We start from the raw sequence: 19,250 nt of genomic DNA on the forward strand, positions 1-19,250 counted from the left end.
GAAGGACAAAGGTACAAGAAACACAATACTGATGTTAAGGATACTATCAGAATGAGCTATTCAAGTGCAAAAAGATTTCTGTTTGTTTTATCGACTACACAAAAGCATTTAATAAAGTGAAGCACAATAAGTTATTTGAAATATTACAGAAAATTCTAGACCTAGATTCGAAAGACCTCCGTCTAATCAGAGATCTGTACTGGGAACAAACTGCCACTGTAAGAACAGATGGAGAAGTGAGACAGTTTACGAAAATCAAGAGAGACATTAGACAAGGGTGTGTTTTCTCCCCTTATTTATTTAATGCGTACAGAGAAACAATATCACAAAAAATAAGAGACATTTTGGGAATCAAAGTTGGCGGTGAAAACATCAATAATTTCAGATATGCAGATGACACTGCGTTAATTGCAAGTACGGAGGAAGAACTACACAACTTAATTGATATAATTGTTGAAGAAAGTGCAAAAATGGGTCTATCTATCAATTGCAAAAAGACAGAATGTGTGGTGATATCCAAAAAGAAGGAGAATCCTATCTGCAGGCTGAGAATAAATGGGGAAGACATAAAACAAGTACAGAACTTTTGCTACTTAGGAAGCTGGGTGACATCAGATGGCAGGTGTGACTTGGACATCAAAAGAAGAATAGGGATGGCAAAAGACACCTTTACGAGAATGAAGAGTATACCGACCAATACTAAACTAGGCATGACAACCCGCCTCAGAGTACTGAAATGTTACGTTTATCCAGTTATGTTATATGGCTCAGAATGTTGGACAATATCTAGCAACATGAGGAAACAAATTGTAGCAGCAGAGATGTGGTTTTTGAGGAGGATACAAAGAATATCATGGACGAAATGAATATCTAATGAGGATGTCATGAACAGAGCAAACACAAAAAAAGAACTAATGTTTGAGATCATGAAAAGGCAACGTAACTTCATTGGACATGTGATTAGGAAAGACGAGTTAGAATGCACAGTAATTATGGGAAAGATTGAAGGGAAGAAAGCAAGAGGACGACAAAGACAAATGATGATGGAGACAGCAGCCAGAGAATTGGAAATGAATACCAATGAATTGATCCACTTGACCTGAAACAGGAGTGTGTGGGCCAAGGCAGTCAAAGCTCAAACTGGGCATGGCACCCGATGATGATGATGATGATGAAGTAGGTTATCAGCTCATTTGAAAATGATAGAAAAATAGATAATGGCAAGATTCTGTATACAGTTGTGTATTCTGCATTCTGTTATTGTTATTGCCTTTGTATTACTTCAATGTACTTATGTTTGGAATGATATGTCTGAATGGTAAGCAAATTGAAGTCTTCCACTACATCTGAGTGATGTGACAATAATAAAACAATTTTAATGTAATATTCAACTGGATTGCCCAGCACCACTGAAAAAGAGCCGATGCCACAAGTAAAAAATTTAGTAATGCACTGAACATGTCACAATTGTATTCAGCACTCAGTAAGAATCAATGAAAGAGAGTTGATATTTTGTTTAGTTCAAATTTATGTTATTATTTTCTTTAATCTGATTTTCCTGGAGATTAGCAAAATGTGGAGGTCTAAAACTATACTTAAAATTCAGGGAAAATTATGAAATCTAGCTCTGCAGTTTACTAAAATAACTAAGACAAAAGAAGAATGGCTTCTCAGAATTTAAAATCCAAGTAAATCAGCTGGGATTAACACAACAAGGCTCTGGAGCACTAAATAACTGTTAAAACAAAGTGTCAGTGAAGGAAATGTAATCAAAAATCAAATTATATGTTATCAGCACATCAGAAGTACTCAAAAGTTTCATGCGTGTGCTCAAAAGCTCCTTGTGTGTACTTCTACTCACTTTATACTACCAGTAATATGGGGGTGCATTCAATTGCAGAGGCTTCTATGTGGGGTCATTGTCCTTTTCAAATGTATTTTTTTTTAATGATTGCAAGATCCTGTTGGATATTAAGAATTTAAAGTACTGCAGGTCTGCCCCATCAGCGAGTGGCTCATCAGCAGAGAAACTGAAGGAGCTGGACTTGGTGTATATTGTGCTACTGCCTGCACTCGAGAGGCATCGGAGCATGAAGGTGGTGTAAAGTCTAACAGCCAGTGATTGCCTTAGTCGCTTTTCTTGTGATCGCAAGAATCTGCTGGACAATCTTAATGTGGAATGCTGCAGGTCCAATTCACTGATTTACTGGCAGACAGCAGAGGAGCTGCATGGCCTCGGTCACAGTGAGGACTAGGCCCAGAGCCACGGTGTCGCCTGCTTACAGCTACCCAGGAGAGAGGCATCAGAGTTGGTGCACTTCACAGGAGGTGGTGTGGCACGGTGTCCGTGCTGCCCCCAATGTTCGTTCAGCAGAAGGTAAGCCACATTGTGTTTGACTGCAGATTTCTGCAACATCCATGGACTCAGGGTTCCGGATCTATTTTTTTTTGTAACTGTACTTTACTGATATCTTGCGATATATGCCTTATGCTATGTGTGAATGTTTGTACTGTAATTTGCACCTTGGCCTCAGTGTAATGATGTTTCATTTGGCTGAATTCATGGATATTCATGTATACTTGAATGATAATTAAACTTGAGTTTGAATTTATGGCAGTGAGGCTAAGCACAGCTCCAATGCCATATTTAAGTTTACTGACAACAACACTGTTGTTGGCTGAATCAAAAATGATGATGAATCAGCAAGTGGGAGGGAGAATGAAAACCTGGCCAAGTGATGCCACAACAACAACCTCTCACTCAATATCAGCCGAACCAAGGAGCTGATTATTGACTTCAGGAGGAGGAAACTGCAGGTCCATGAGCCAAAGGTCCTCACTGGGGAATCAGAGGTGGAGAGAGTCAGCAACTTTAATTTCTTCAGTGTTATCATTTTCAGAGGATCGGTGCTGGGCTCAGCATACAAGTGCAGTTATGAAGAAACCACAGCAGTGCCTCTACTTCCTTAGAAGTTTGCTTAGCTGTGGCATGATGTCTAAAACTTCTATAGATGTGTGGTGGAGGGTATATTGACTGGTTGCATTACAGTCTGGCGTGAAAACACCAATGCCCTTGAACAAAAAATCCTACAAAAACTATTGGATACAGCCCAGTCCATCACGGGTAAAGCCCTCCCCACCTTGAGCACATCTACGTGGAGCGTTGTCACAAGAAAGCAGCATCCATCATCAAGGACCCACACCACCCAGGCTATGCTCTCTTCTCACTGCTGCCATCAGGAAGGAGGCACAGGAGCCCCAGGACCCTCACCAACAGATTCAGGAACAGTTATTAACCCTCAACCATCAGGCTCTTGAACCAGTGGGGATAACTTCACTTGCCCCATCACTGAATTGTTCCCACAATCTTTGGACTCATTTTGAAGGACTCTTCATGTTATGTTCTTGATATTTATTGCTTATTTATTATTATTCTTTTTTTTTGTTTTGTATTTGCAGCTTGTTTTCTTTTGTACACTTAGTTGTTTGTCCGTCTTGTTGGGTGCAATCTTTCATTGACTCTATTGTGTTTCTTGGAGTTACTGAGTATGTCTGCAAGCAAACAAATTTCAGAGATGTAGATGGTGACAGATACTGTATGCACTTTGATAATGAACTTACTCTGAATTTGAGTTGAGTTGTGCCTATAAGTTGTCATGAATGACCTCAACTGATGCATTGATGCTTGTTGCTGCTTGCATGGAGGGGTGGGGTGAGTGCAGCTATGTTTCTCTGTCATTTATACTTTTGGGGTTCTTCTGTTCTTTATGGATGTCTGCTAAGACAAGTATTTCAGGTTGTACACTGTATACATTCTCTGATTAAAGAGAAACTGAACCATTTTGAATGATTAACTTCCCTAATATTGATTGGCAAAAGATTTAGTTGGGACATAATTTGTTAGGTACTTCCAGAAAGGATTCCTGATACAAGAGAAGGAGACTTTGGCTCAAATGGCTTTGAGGAGAACAAGCAATGTCTAACGATGCTGTGTCATTTAGACCATAAGACATAGGAGCAGAATTAGGCCATTCAGCCCATCAAGTCTGCTTCACCATTCCATCATAGCTCATCCCAGATCCCATTCAACCCCATACACCAACCTTCTCCCCATAACCTTTGAAGCCATGACCAATGAAGGTAAATCAGGAAGAGTGATAGTAATAGGAGACTAGATAGGGGAACAGACAGGAAATTCTGTGGCTGTGAAAGAGACTTCCAGATGTTGTGTTCCATCCCAGGTGCCAGGGTCCAAAGTGTCTCAGAGCAGCTGCAGAATATTCACAAAGGGGAGGGTAAACAGCCAGATATCATATAACAATTACAGCACAGAAACAGGCCATCTCGGCCCTTCTAGTCCGTGCCAAACTCTTACTCTCAACTAGTCCCACTGACCTGCACTCAGTCTATAACCCTCCATTCCTTTCCTGTCCATATATCTATCCAATTTAACTTTAAATGACAACATCAAACCTGCCTCAACCACTTCTGCTGGAAGCTCATTCCACACAGCTACCACTCTCTGAATAAAGTTGTTCCGCCTCATGTTACCCCTAAACTTTTGTCCTTTAACTCTCAACTAATATCCTCTTGTTTGAATCTCCCCCACTCTCAATGGAAAGAGCCTATCCACGTCAACTCTATCTATCCCCCTCATAATTTTAAACACCTCTATCAAGTCCCCCCCTCAACCTTTTACGCTCCAAAGAATAAAGACCTGACTTGTTCAACCTTTCTCTGTAACTTAGGTGCTGAAACCCAGGTAACATTCTAGTAAATCTTCTCTGTAGTCTCTCTAATTTGTTGACATTCTTCCTAAAATTCGGTGACCAAAACTGTACACAATACTCCAAATCTGGCCTCACCAATGCCTTGTACAATTTCAACATTACATCCCAACTCCTATACTCAATGCTCTGATTTATAAAGGCCAGCATACCAAAAGCTTTCTTCACCACCCTACCCACATGAGATTCCACCTTCAGGGAACTATGCACCATTATTCCTAGATCCCTCTGTTCTACCATTTACCATGTATGTCCTATTTTGATTAGTCCTACCAAAATGTAGCACCTCACATTTATCAGCATTAAACTCCATCTGCCATCTTTCAGCCCACTCTTCTAACTGGCCTAAATCTCCCTGCAAGCTTTGAAAACCTACTTCATTATCCACATCTCCACCTATCTTAGTATCATCTGCATACTTACTCATCCAATTTACCACCCCATCATCCAGATCACTAATGTATATGACAAATAACATTGGACCCAGTACAGATCCCTGAGGCACACCACTAGTCACCGGCCTCCAATCTGACAAACACTTATCTACCACTACTCTCTGGCGTCTCCCATCCAGCCACTGCTGAATTTATTTTACTACGTCAATATTAATACCTAACAATTGAACCTTCCTAACCAACCTTCCATGTGGGACCTTGTCAAAGGCCTTACTGAAGTCCATATAGACAACATCCACCGCCTTACCCCCGTCAACTTTCCTAGTAACCTCTTCAAAAAATTCAGTGAGGTTTGTCAAACATGACCTTCCACATACAAATCCATGTTGACTGCTCCTAATCAGACCCTGTCTATCCAGATAATTATATATACCATCTCTAAGAATACTTTCCATGAATTTACCCACCACTGATGGGCAATGCTAGGTCATGGTGCACATTGGCACCAGTGACACAGGTAGAAATGAGGAAGAGGTCCTGTGTGGTCCTGTGTGGTGAGTATAGGGAGTTAGGAAAGAGGCTGAAGAGCAGGAAGTCCAAGTAGTAATCTCTGGCAAGAATAGGATAATAGTACAGATAAATGAGAGGCCGAGGAACTGTTACAGGGGACAGCGTTTCAGGTTCTTGGATCACTGGAACCTCTTCTAAGGCAGGGGTGAACTTTACAAGAAGGACAAACTACATGTAAACTGGAAGGGAACCAATATCCTGGCTGGGAGATTTGTTACTGCCACTGGGGAAGGCTTAAAGTAGTTTGACAGGAACAGGAACCAGAGCACGAGGTCAGAAAGTGGAGGGATGGTGAGGAACATAGATGTCAGGGCCAGTAAAAACAGACATGAGCAAAGTAATAAATATGATGGGGTGGATAGTTTGAAGTGTGTATATTTCAATGCTAGGAGTAAGTAAGTAAATAGTTAATTGTGGTTCCTCCTTGGTACATGCCAAAATAAGAGAGAAGTTCAAAGACAAAATGGTGTCAGTATGGGACGTTGTGACAGTCTAGAGATGGGAGATTAGATCTTTTGTCAGATCTGTTGTCTCTGTTTTCCTAAATGATGTGTCTGACTTGTAGATTATAAGTGATGCAGAAGTGCAACAGGTACAACCAATGGATGAGAAAAATACTAGACTCAGGGGTTTTGAAGGGTATAAACGGAGGCCCTTTCTTTGTGCAAGGGGAAGAGACTGGTGCTAGTGCAAAGGAGATAGGGATAAGTACATCGAGAAGATTAGAGCATGTTGAGTCAGAGTTAGAGAGAGAAAACAGGCTGCATCTAAGATTGTAGCTCCCCTCCAACATTGCAGAGATCGGCCTGCTTAGTGGATGATAAGTATTATTTTGACTTCTCTACCACTACTACTGTAGACTTTTAGTGCAATAGCTGATTTTGGGCAAGTCCACATCTAATATGTGGAGGGTGTTTAAAGATCAACCACACACAGTACAGGAGAGGTATGTTCCAATCAGAATGAAGGATAAGGATGGCAGGGTAAGACAACCTAGGATGTCAGAGGTGATGAAGTTAGTTCAGAAAAAGGTAAAGTACAAGGGTGCTAGAAAGTCTGTGAATCCTTAGAATTTTCTCTATTTCTGCATAAATGTGAGTTAAAATGTATTCAGATCTTCATGCAAGTCCTAAAACTAGATAAAGAGAACCCAATTAAATAAATAACACAAAAACATCATACCTGTTCATTTATTTATTGAGAAAAATGATCCAATATTACATGTATTTGTTGGGAAAAGTTTGTGAACCTCTGGGGTAATGCCTTCTAAAAAGCTATTTATAGTCAGGGGTTCCAATCAATGAGATGAGATCGGAGGTGTAGTTTGTAGAGCTGCCCTGTCTCCAAAAATGTCACACGAAGTCGGGTTACTGACAGAACCTGCTTTCTCAAGGAAGTTCTGTTTATGTGCACCATGCCTCGATCAAAACAACTTTCAGAGGAGCTTAGAAGAATTGCAGAGATGCATGAAGCTGGAAAAGGCTACAAAAGCATTTCTAAAGACCTGAGTGTTCATCAGTCCACAGTAAGAGAAATTGTCTACAAATTGAGGAAACACAAAACTCTTGTTACTCTCCCTAGGAGTGGGCATTCTGCAAAGTTCACACCAAGAGCACAATATGCAATGCTAAATGAGGTGAAAAAGAACCCAAGGGTAACAGCAAAAGACCTGCAGAAATCTCTAGAACTTGCTGAAGTCCCTGTTTATGTGTCCACTACAAGAAAAACACTGAACAAGAATGATGTTTATGGTAGGACATCACAGAGGAAACAACTGGTCAAAATTTTTTTTTAAATTGCTGTATGCCTCAAGTTTGCAAAAGACCATCTGGATGTTCTACAATGCTTCTGGGATAGTGCTCTGTGGACAGATGAGACAAAAGTTGAAGCTTTTGGCAGAAGTGCACACTGCTATGTTTGGAGAAAGAAGGGCACTGCACACCAACACTAAGACCTCATCTCAACAGTGAAGCATGGTGGAAGGAGCATCATGGTTTGGGGGCGCTTTGCGGCCTCAAGGCCTGGACAGCTTGCAATCGTTGGAGGGAACAATGAATTCACAATTTTATCAGGACATGTTACAGGAGAATGTCAGGGTAGCAGTCCATCACCTGAAGCTTAATAGAAGTTGGATAATGCAGCAAGATAATGATCCGAAAGCCAAGAGTGAATCAATGGTTTAAAAAGAAGAAAATTGGTGTTTTGGAATGGTGAGTCAAAGTCCTGACCTTAATGCCACAGAAATATTGTGGAAAGACCTGAAGCAAGCAGTTAATTCAAGAAAACCCACCAACATCCCAGAGTTGAAGCAGTTTTATAAGGAAAAATGGCCTTAAATTCCTCCAAGCCAATATGCAGAACTGATCAACGCTACTTGAAATGTTTGGTTGAAGCTATTGCTGTACAAGAGGTCGCAACAGTTATTGAAACCAAAAGTTCACATACTTTTTCCAACAAATACATGTAATATTGGATCACTTTTCTCAATAAATAAATGAAAAATATGTTTTTTTGTGTTATGTATTTAATTGGGTTCTCTTTATCTAGTTTTAGGACTTGTGTGAAGATCTGATCACATTTTAGGTCAAATTAATGCAGAAATAGAGAAAATCCTAAAGGGTTCACAAACTTTCTAGCACCACTGTATGTAAAGCTTAGGACGGAGAATCAAACAGAGCTCTTGAGAATTATAAAGAAACCAGAAAGAACTCAGGAAGGGAATTAGGAAAGCCAGGCGGGCCATAGAAATTCATTTGCAACTAGGAATAAAGAGAAATCCTAAGACATTTTATAGATACGTGAAGAGCAAGAAGGTAACTAGGGAGAGGGGAGGACCACTCAGGGATAAAAAGGGAGACATTTGTTTGCATTTGCAGGATGTGGGTAAGGTTCGTAATGAGAATATTACATTGGTAAGGAGAGGGCTGTGAAAGTTAGCGAGATTAGTCCTGAGTGAATTAATACACTAGAGCATTTCGAGGTAAAGGAAGAGATAGTGTTGGGTCTCTTAAAGAGCATTAAAGTGAGTAAGTCCCAGGGCTTGATGGGATATACTCCAGGTTATTGAGAGAGTCAAGAGAAGAGATTGCTGGAGCCTTGACCAATATCTTCATGTCTTCCCTAGCAATAGTCAAGGTCCCGGAGGACTGGTGAAAAGCTCATGTTCTTCCATTCTTCAAGATGGGAATCAGAAATAATCTTGGAAACTACAGACCAGGGAGCCTCACAGCAGTGTTAGGAAAACTACAGAAGCAAATACAGGAGAAAGTTCTTAAGGATAGGATTAATGAGCATTTGGAAAATGATGGCCTAATTAGGGAGAGCCAAGATGGCTTTGTGCAGGGCAAGTCGTGTATTACTAACATGAGTTTTTGGCAAGAGTGACCGATGAAGGTAGAGCTGTGGTTGTTGTCTACATGGATTTTTGTAAGGCATCTGAGAACGTCCCTCATGGGATACTTATACAGATGGTTAAGATGCATGAGATTCAGAGTGAAGTGGCCATTTGGATTCGGAACTGGCTTGCCCATCAAGACAGAGGGTAGTTGTCGAAGGGACTTACTCTAGCTGGAGGTCTGTATTTAGTGACGTTCTACATGGATCTGTACCAGAAGCACTGCTGTATGATGCACGTAAATGATCTGGATGAAAATGTAAATGGATGGGTTAGTACACTGTGGATAGCGTAGACGATTGACAAAAATACGGCAGGATATAGATTAGTTGCAGATACGGGCGGAGAAATAGCAGATGGAGTTTAACCTGGCCAAATGTCAAGTTTTACACCTTGGCAGGTCAAATGTAAAGAGTCAGTGCATTCAGGGCAAGACCCTTAGCAGCATTGATGAGCAGAGGGATTTTGGGGTCAAAGTTCATAACTCCCTGAAAGCACCTCCATCAGTGGACAAGGTAGCTAAGACGACATATGGCATGTTTGCCTTTATTAGTGAAGACATTGAGTTCAAAAGTCAAGAAATTATGTTGCAGTTTTCTAAAGCTCATATTAGGCCACATCTGGAGTATTTAAATCAGTTCTGGTTGCCTTATTATAGAAAGGATGTTGAGGCTTTGAAGAGGGTGAGTAATATGTTTATCAAGATGCTGCTGGATTAGAAGGCATGAGAGGCTAGACAAGTGTGTTCTTTCTCTTGCATGGCGGAGGCTGAGAGGAGATCTCATAGCGGTTTATCAGATTAGGAGGCACAGAAAGAGAAGACAGGCAGTATCTTTTATTCCCCCCAGGGTGTCTAGTAACAGAGAGCATGCATTTAAGGTGAGAGGGGACAATTTCAAAAGAGATGTGAGGGTCAGTTTTTAAAAATATATACAGAGTGCTGGGTGCCTGGAATGCGCTGCCTGAGGTGGTGGCAGAGGCAGATACAGCAGGGATTCTTAAGAGAAGTTAGACAGGCACATGATAGAAATGGAAGGATACCAACATTGTGTAGGCAAAAGGTATTAGTTTAGTTGGCTATTTGATTACTAATTTAATTGGTTCAGCATAACACTGTGGGCTGAAGGGCCTGTTCCTGTGTTGTACTGTTCTGTGTTCTAATGTGTACAGGCCATAATGGATCTAGTACTAGGTGGTGAACCTGATTAGGTGACAAATCTCTTGCTGGACAAGCATTCTGGAGATTGGGACCATAACTGCCTGACCCTCAGCATTGCCACAGAAAACAATAGCAGCAGAATGCATGAGAAGGTATTTAATTGGGGGTGATTACAACGGTATTAGGTAGGGACTTGAGAGTGTAAAATGGAAATAGATGTTTTCTTCAATAAACTAGCTTGTAAAGCTCTGGACACTGATTTTTAAATTGTGAGAACTAAGATTTGTCAAGGAACGTCCTAACATAGTTGTACTTACAAACTAAAAGCTAGCTTCCTTCATTAATCTCCAACTAATTCAACTTGATGCACATGATACAGGAGGTGGGTGAGACAACGAGCTATTACAAATAACATGGGGACAGACGACAACCTAGTGGTAGTCCTTAACACCTCAGCTCCACAATAAACCACACTTGCAGCCAAGCTTTTACAACCTCACAATGTGGAAGAATGGCAGCTACATTTTGCTTACAAAAGCAGTACAAATCCAAGCTCGCAAATTATTTCACAATTAGCCCACTTACAACCAGTATCATAATGGAAGATGTCATCAACAGATTCCATTTTATTCATCTCACATACATCAGAGTGTCAGTTTGTCAGATTGCCTGCATTCGATCAACTGAGGCACCAGGAGCTCTGGTTAAACTGAAGTCAATAGGCATCAAAGAGAAAGGACTCGTGGCTGAAGTTATACACGGCACAACAGATGGTTGCGGCTGGGTGACAGGAAGTGGCCACAACCAACATGAAAGGGTTTACGGACAATGACACAGCCAGATGAAATGATCCTGCAAGATGAATCCACCTCTATCATCAGAGAAGTCATGCAGCTAAGACAGACAGACAGACTAGCCAGCATAGCACTAGAAGACAGAAATCTGCCACACAGAGCAGCAGCTGTAGGCAACTAATGTTTACCCCAGGATTTTCTGAGAAGCAAGCGGGGACTGCATCTGAGCTAGGTTGGAGGCTTTGCACAGAACAGTTGCTAGGACTGGCATTGAAGGCAACTGTGAATGCCTTGAAGAGGGCAAACAGTGGCAGTATTGAGTGACAAGTAGATTACATGAGTGAAGTAGATATGGGGAAAGCAAAGGTAGGCGTGGGCAAGACACGTGAGAGTGTTATGGAAGAGAAGGTGGCAGGGTAGAAATGGGAAATGTGCCCAGATGAGGGAAGGTAGAAGGTTGTCCAGCATCAGAGGGTGAAGAGAATAAGGATAAAATAGGAGTTATAAGTAAAGAGGTTAGAAAGCACAGGGCACTGTAAAAGAAGAGATTTATGGATAGGAACAGTCATGGGGAGGAAGGATGAATGCAGGTAAGTCATGGTCAAAGGCACATCTGCCGGTGAGTGCACATATTGACAGGTGCCAATGTACGCATCTCACTTTTGTGCAGTTCTCTTGTTAGCCCACACTACCATCAGTCTACTCAGCTCACTGCACTCACATTCTCCCTTGAGCTACACTCCAGCTGACCTCTCCTACCGGATTCATATCCATTAGTCAAGCTCACCATCACCTGCTTTAACCAAAATCTGTTCTCCAGTACTATGCAAAATTTTAGACAAACACTATAGGTAAGATGCCTAGTACTTTTGTGCAGTACTGTATTTGTCAAGGTGAACGGAGAGTGAGTTTGAAAATCTGGGTAGCACAGGTACAGACACATCTAGCCCTGAGACACCAGTCAAGGTCATTTGTCTCCAAACAATTGGTTTATTAATCACTACAGAATGTCACTCTGGAGCTTTCCACTCCCTCCCCCTTGCCCCAACCATAATACCCCTCTCCTTGACCACTTCCCATTCTCAGTTGACAATTAAGACCCATATCAGAATCAGCTTTATAATCACTGGCATGTATTGTAAAATTTGGTAACTTAACAGCAGCAGTACAACACAGTACATGATAATATAGAAAGAAATAAATTACTCAACTACAGTATGTATATGTATATCAAATAGTTAAGTTAAGATAGTGTAAAATAGAAATAATATAAAAAGTGAGATAGTGTTCACAGTTTCAGTGTTAATTTAGGAATCAGGTGGCAAAGGGGCAGAAGGGCTCCTGAATTGCTGAGTGTGTGCCTTCATGCTTTCAGGCTTTTATACCTTCTTCCTGTCATTAACAATGAGAAGAGGGCATGTCCTGGGTGATGGAGGTCCTTATTAATAGATGCAGCCTTTCTGAGGCACCAATCCTTGAAGATGTCTTGCATACTGCAGAGGCTAGTACCCAAGATGGAGCAGAATAATTTTACAACTTTCTGTAGCCCGACCCTCCAAGCAGACCATTGCCTTTGTCAGAGCTGGGGAGCAGCCAATACCTGCCTAAAGAACATCTGCAGGGGACTGGCAGCTGTTGGTGGACCTCGAAGGGCAGCTGAAGTTCCCCAACCATATCGCAGCCACTACCCTGCAACCAGACATTGTCCTAGTGTCTGAATCTACTAAGCAAGTGGTGCTGCTGGAGCTGACAGTCCCACCATGGGAAGATAGCTTGGAAGAGGCCTTTGAAGGGAAGCCCTCCAAGTACGCAGGACTGGTCAGCAACTGTCAGCAGGCTGGATGGAGAGTGAAGTGTCACCCAGTGGAGGTTGGTTGTAGGGGATTTGAAGCCCGTTCCTTCAGCAATTTGGGCATCAAGGGAGAGAGGAAGAGGACAGCCATCCACAGTACCACCGATGTGGCAGAGAGGGCCTCAAGATGGCTGTGGCTCAAAAGAGGGGAGCCATGGAGTCATAAGTAGCTAGCCATCTGGACACAAGCTGGGGTCTGATCAGCCCTGGCTGGGTCACCTGGAGGAGGTTGTATGATGTTGAAAGACCCAAAACACCTGATGATTCCAGGAACATCACTGAAGATGCATCCAGAAGCATCAGCAGATGTATGTACACAGCTTCTTTTAATCACTCACATACGTCATGAAATTTGTTTGTTTTTTTTGCAGCAGCAGTACAATATCAATGTATAGAATGACTACAGAGCCATGCAAAAACCTTAGGCACCCTAGAGAGATATATAGATAAGTTTTCTTTGGTGAAGCAGTAAGAATCACAGATTTTATCCCTGGCCTCAAACAGTCATTGGGCACTGTGCTAGACTGGACAACATTAATTAGGATGTATTAAACCTGGTCAACCCAAGGTGAATTTTTAACCCCATACACTCTCCATCAGAAAGCACTGTCTGCTTACATTTCCATAAAATCATGCTCATACACTTTTGCCTCTACTCATCAATTGCAGTGAAGCTTGTTCATACCTTTTATCATCACCAAACTTGGCAATATTCTTCCTACTACTCTCTCCTCCATCAATTTCAACTCATCCAAAAGAGTGAAGAAGCTGCCAGTCACGCCAACATTTACCATCCATCCCAACTAGGCTTCTGTTTATTTGGCCATTTCAGGTAGGAGGTAGGAGGTTGGAAAGATTTCTTTGTCACAAGGTCATTAATGAAATGTGTGGGTTGGCAAAGAATAATTCCGAACTGGCAAGGTCATAATTACTGAGAAAACTTTGATTTGGAAAGACAGAATTTAATAACAACTTTCAAGCAAAATCAGGCAATAATATTTTAACTTCCATCACTTTAAACCATAAAGCTACCACTGTCATAAAAACCTAAATGGCTCCCTTGCATCCTGTAATGATGAGAATCTGCTGTCTTTGCTTGGCCAATGTTACTAAAAGCCACAGCAGAATGACAGATACTTTTCTTAAATGTTCCATCAAGCCAGTGAAGGGCCACCAGGAATTGTATTTAAAGTCAATGGTCCCACTAAAATTCACAGGCTAGAAATAAATTATAGATGCAAACACTTAATATCAAGCATTTATTACACATCTGTTAGAATTCACCCTTTTTGGAACCATATCTTTGAAAAGTGTACAATAGAGATTTACTAGAAAAATGTCCCAACTAAGGGTCTCTGGTTATGTGGAGAACCAGTAATTGTTGCTCTAAGCAGAGAGAACTTTATGAGATTTGATGAAGGGGTTCTGAAGCAAAATACTGCATCTGGAAATCTGAAACAATGAAGTAAATGCTGGTAAAACTGAGGAGATCACACTACATTTCTGGAAAAGAGATCTAAGTGAATTTTCTGGTTGATGATTTTATTCCACAAAGTCAAAAGCATGATGAGGCCTTTTTAAGATAATGAGAAATAATTTCCACTGGCTGTACCACTGATAATGAATAGACACAGACTTAATGCAAAAATTTAGAAGGGAGCATTCTAGTTAAGCATCAAGTTGTCATGATTTTGAAAGAAAGGAATTAGGTAAATTGTTGAAGGCACAATTAAAGAACTATGGTGATGAAACAGTTCAGTGGGACGTGCAGAGAGCTAACAGATTTTCTGAACCCATCAGTTTGCCCCTGTGCTTTACTATTCTAAGAATCTAATCCACATGATTAGCTAGGATGTATTTGTCTTGCCAGAGTTGCTATTTGCTGTTTTCAAATGCTCAGCCTTGCCATTTAACAAATATTAAGCAGTTTGAAGGGTTGGGTTTCCTCCCACAGTCCAAAGATGTACCAGTGTTAGTAGGTTAATTGGTCATTGTAAGTTGTCCCGTGATAAGGTGAGGGTTAAATCGGGGGTTGCTGGTGGCGTAGCTCGAAGGACCGGTAGAGCCTATACCATGCTGTATCACTAATTTAGTTAATTAACTGAGGTTGTTCCTCTGCATGGCTCTAACACGTCCAAAAAGACCAGAACATCAAAAAAAAAACAAACAAGAATCTGAAATAAAGCATGATCCAGCAATGACCAGTTACCTCTCCAAAACAACAGTGACAGTAACTGCAAGAGGTGGGATTTAGATGATAGTTGTATATGCAAAGGAATAGTTCTGGTATAACAGTACGATGCACTAGATCAGAATGTTGACTGGTCTTGGCTCTTTCAGCAATGTTCTGTATACTAATATATTAAAGATACAGCTCAGCTGTGAAGTGAATAAGCAATAACCCTCCAGAAATTGACCAGCTATGGACATCTGCTAGGCAAGCAGTCTCTAAGGCACTTCATCTACACTTGATTGCTACACAGAGGTGCTACCTTGAGAACTGGAAAACCTCAGTAGGACAACAGATTTCAGAGAGTTTTTAAGATACACAAAGATTCTGCCCACCAAGCAGCAGGAAAATCATAATGTGATAATCATTAATATCGCTGCAAACTGGCAAAAATAAGGGTTTCTTCAAGATTTTAATAGATTGTCAGTATATTTAAGGAACAAAAATGCAACAATTCAACTGTTTGAACTTTTATAGATTTGAAGGTGGAAGCAGATCCAAAATCTGTGCCATACTATTTAAATTCTGTTCACCATTTGTAGTCTAGCTTTTAAGATCTTAGGTAATGTGCAGCAATTCTGAAAGAAACATCTTCAGTTTGTCAGGAAGTAACAAGCAAAATAGGTCAGAGTTTTTACTTTCATGATGTAAAAGCATCATACAGCACTTCAATAGTCATCAATCTACAAGGCATTCCGTTATGGAGCTACTTAATCACACAGATCAATTGTCAAGAGTCAAAACTTGAGCAGCAGCTTCCACAGCTCCATCTATCCGCTGAGGGTGTTAAATTCATTCGTCAAATGGAGTAAGACATACTTGTCTCCATTTTGTCTTTATCATTTTTTCTGAACTTTTTTTCTTGTGTCACTGATCACATCCGTGAAGCTCTATGAAGATCAATCATTGCCACCATAAGCATCATTCAGACTGATCAAGGAAAGCATGCTAAAGATCTTTCAGGATCAAATTGGACCCATATATCTCGGTAAATTTTTTTCTCTCCAATGCTCAGTATAGTTATTCTTACTGCCAAGTGACAGTATAACATTTAAATATTTCATTTATGATCCTTTATCTGAGAATTGACATCAAGCTGAAGAAAATACTTGAAATTGGGAGGAGGGGTGGAAATTGAGGGATTCCAGAGCTACAGTTGAAGACTAATTGTGGAGCAATATAAATAGGTGTACAAGACCAGAATTAGAGGAATACAAACTTCTCAGAGGTTATAAGACCAAAGGCCACAATGGAGATGGACAAATACAAATGTATGAAAGAAATTGAACACAAGAAGAACTTCTGGGAGGAGTTAATATGGGGTCAGAGGGCGACTTCTTCAAGCTCATCTGCACAGCTTAAATTCTTCTATTTAATGTCTTGTTTTTCCTTTTCAAGGTGGCTGGGGTCCTGTCAGAGTCCGTACAGCTGCACTCAAAGTGTAATTCTCTACAGAGCTGGCCAACAGGCCATTTCTCGATATTTCCAGGAACGGCCTGGAAGACAGGAGTCTTTGGGGCGCAGCCCTAGGCAATTTGATTCCTCACTGGCATCACCAAAAAAATCTGGTACATTACAGAGGCTGGAACAGTGGGACAGCAGATGCAGCTACTGGAGGCCTCTATATTTGGGAGATCTCTCTCTCTCTCTCACACACACACACACACACACACACACACACACAATGAGGGTGCAGGTGGTGGAAAAAATTCTGCTGATTCTTCAGTCGGGTGAGTCTGAATAAGTGTCACTTCAGATTGTAACACTGAAACTGTGATCTGTTTGTCTCACTCTTGGTGACATCTCTCTGTACCTTGTTAGTGAGAGACAGAGAGAGAGCCTGTGGCATATCAAATTGTCAGGTGAACAATAGCTTTGTTAGACTGCAAGTCAAGGTCACTCTTTGAGGGCTTGCTACTGCTCTCTTGGTGGGTGGTGGGCACTAATGCTTCCTGCTAGAATAAATGGGAGGAGGGGGAGGGTTGATGCTTGTGCACAGGAGGTGGGTGGGGCTTTGGGGTTCTAATGTTCTTCTGTCTTCATTCCTCAGGGTTTTCTTCTGTTTCATGGACGTCAGCAAAGAGCAAGAATTGCAGGCCGTGTACGGTATACATCCTCTGATATATTAAATGGAACCATTGAACAAGAGAGTGTTTTGAATGAGGTACTGCTTGCCTCAGTAAAGTACATCAGCAAGCACAAAGCAAAGATTAGTGGTGTTTGTTTCTTTTAGGATTGGAGCAGCTCAATTTTGATTGAACTGAAGTTGGCATGGGGGGGGGGGGGTAGGAGATCCTTGGCCGGAAAGAAAATTGGTACAATCTAGATCTCCCATCATGGCAGAAAACAATGGTTTACAACAACTAGATCACAACCAAAAACAAAGGTTTTGCTGAAGCAAACAAATTAAAGTTGCTAGATTAAATATTAAACCGCATAAAATGAAATTTTCTAAAAATGAACCAGTTAGAATGTCCTCAATTTCAATACAGTATCCAAACCCATTCAAGAACAATTTACGTTACGTGAGGATTTGCGGCACATTCGCATCAGTTATTCCATATTAAAAAGGACGTAGGTTACGTCGCAAATGCGTGACCAGAGCAATAAATTTCCTGTAGCATCAGTGACATACCTTTCTTCTAACTATGCACGGACAATTTGGCTGATTTAATATCCACGTGGAAAAGATGGGGAGGAAGGGGGTGGCGGTTATATCACACAGATTTAAGTTTTGTTTGAACCATTTTAAAAATAAGGACTGCTTATTCTTTTGAAAATCTGTAGAAAGATGCCAGACCTTTACACGTAATCTGATATCATTAAAGAAAATACTTCTCGAGCAGGGCGTACCGGTTATAATGCTCTGGTTATAGTTGACACGGAGTAATGTTCAGGTGCTGTCAAATCCTTTCATAAACTAGCTCGGGAGTTTGGGGTTCAGTTATGAACCATAAAAGCAGCAAATGCCCATTTATTAGGCAATGTTTCTAAAAAAATATTTTAATTACTCTCATCCATATTTTTCCCAAACTACAACACACACAACAAAACTACGCAAGTTATGAAATCGTATTTCAAAACTTATGTGGAAGCCGTCACCCGTATAATCAGCTGATACGTTTAACTCACGGTATTGAAATCACACAGAATATATTTGAAAACAGGATTAAACTACAGTTCCCAGAATACACAAGTAACTCCTTGAATGATACGTAATGCATACATGAAAAGACGCCGCCAATTACGGCTGAGGAATTCTGTATTTTTACTTTAACTATGGAGGCAGGTAACTACCAGGCAGGGTTTTTATCAGAACATGTTTACATGCTGCAGTCTACTTGTCACTGAGCAATGCACAAGATGACATGCGAAACATTTATGACTCACAGCACTGCAGATAAATTAGTTGGGTTTTCCACGGCCGGTCCTCATTCCTCTTGGTGGATTTCAAGGATAGAGGTCTGTATGTGCCCCATGAGGAGGGGCCGGACTGCTGCTCAGGTGCCATTGTTGTTATCACTCGGAGAGTCCTCCCGAGGAGCGGCGAACGCGGAGCGATGGAGCGCGAGGACGCAGGTTCGTGGGTGGCGGCGCCTCACTCGTTTAGAGTACCGCTGTGTGCTCCTCCAAATCCCGGGAAATTAGTCCTGGAGATCAAAATCACTAACTTATGAACCTCACGTTCCGTCTTTAGTTTACGCAATTATTAAAGGCGCAAGGTACAGCTTCCGCAGCTGTACTAGCTCATCACCAATTTCCACTTCCGTGAACATACCAAAGGGACATTTAAACTGTAAAGTGTACATTTTAAAATAAATCTATCTTAAGGCGGCAGTTTGAAGATAAAGGTTTTTTTTTGCAATTACCGAAAGTAACTGCGATTTGAACTGGGTGAAGGAACTGCTGGAGTCGGCAGAACGATGAAGTTTTTAAACTTAAGGAGCATTATGTTGGATTAGCGTGGAAAACATGACAGTAATGTACCATGTTTTGGCATATTATTATTCCCAAGATCTACTCACTGTAACAAACTGCTTTTGGAAGATCTTGTTTCCTCGATGTCTTG

General features: G+C 41.1%; 1 protein-coding gene across 1 annotated transcript in view; it reads right to left on the minus strand.

The window, feature by feature from the left end:
* LOC140197022 (uncharacterized) overlaps positions 1 to 18,755 on the minus strand; it is a 389,174-nt gene extending 370,419 nt beyond the window's left edge. The window contains exon 1 of the mRNA XM_072256957.1: positions 18,572 to 18,755. Within this exon, the coding sequence (XP_072113058.1) occupies positions 18,572 to 18,692 (121 nt within the window). The 5' untranslated portion in view covers positions 18,693 to 18,755. The remainder of the gene's footprint in view (positions 1 to 18,571) is intronic.
* Positions 18,756 to 19,250: the final 495 nt, after the last annotated feature.

Source organism: Mobula birostris, chromosome 4 (genome assembly GCF_030028105.1).
Source record: "Mobula birostris isolate sMobBir1 chromosome 4, sMobBir1.hap1, whole genome shotgun sequence".
Lineage (NCBI taxonomy): Eukaryota > Metazoa > Chordata > Chondrichthyes > Myliobatiformes > Myliobatidae > Mobula > Mobula birostris.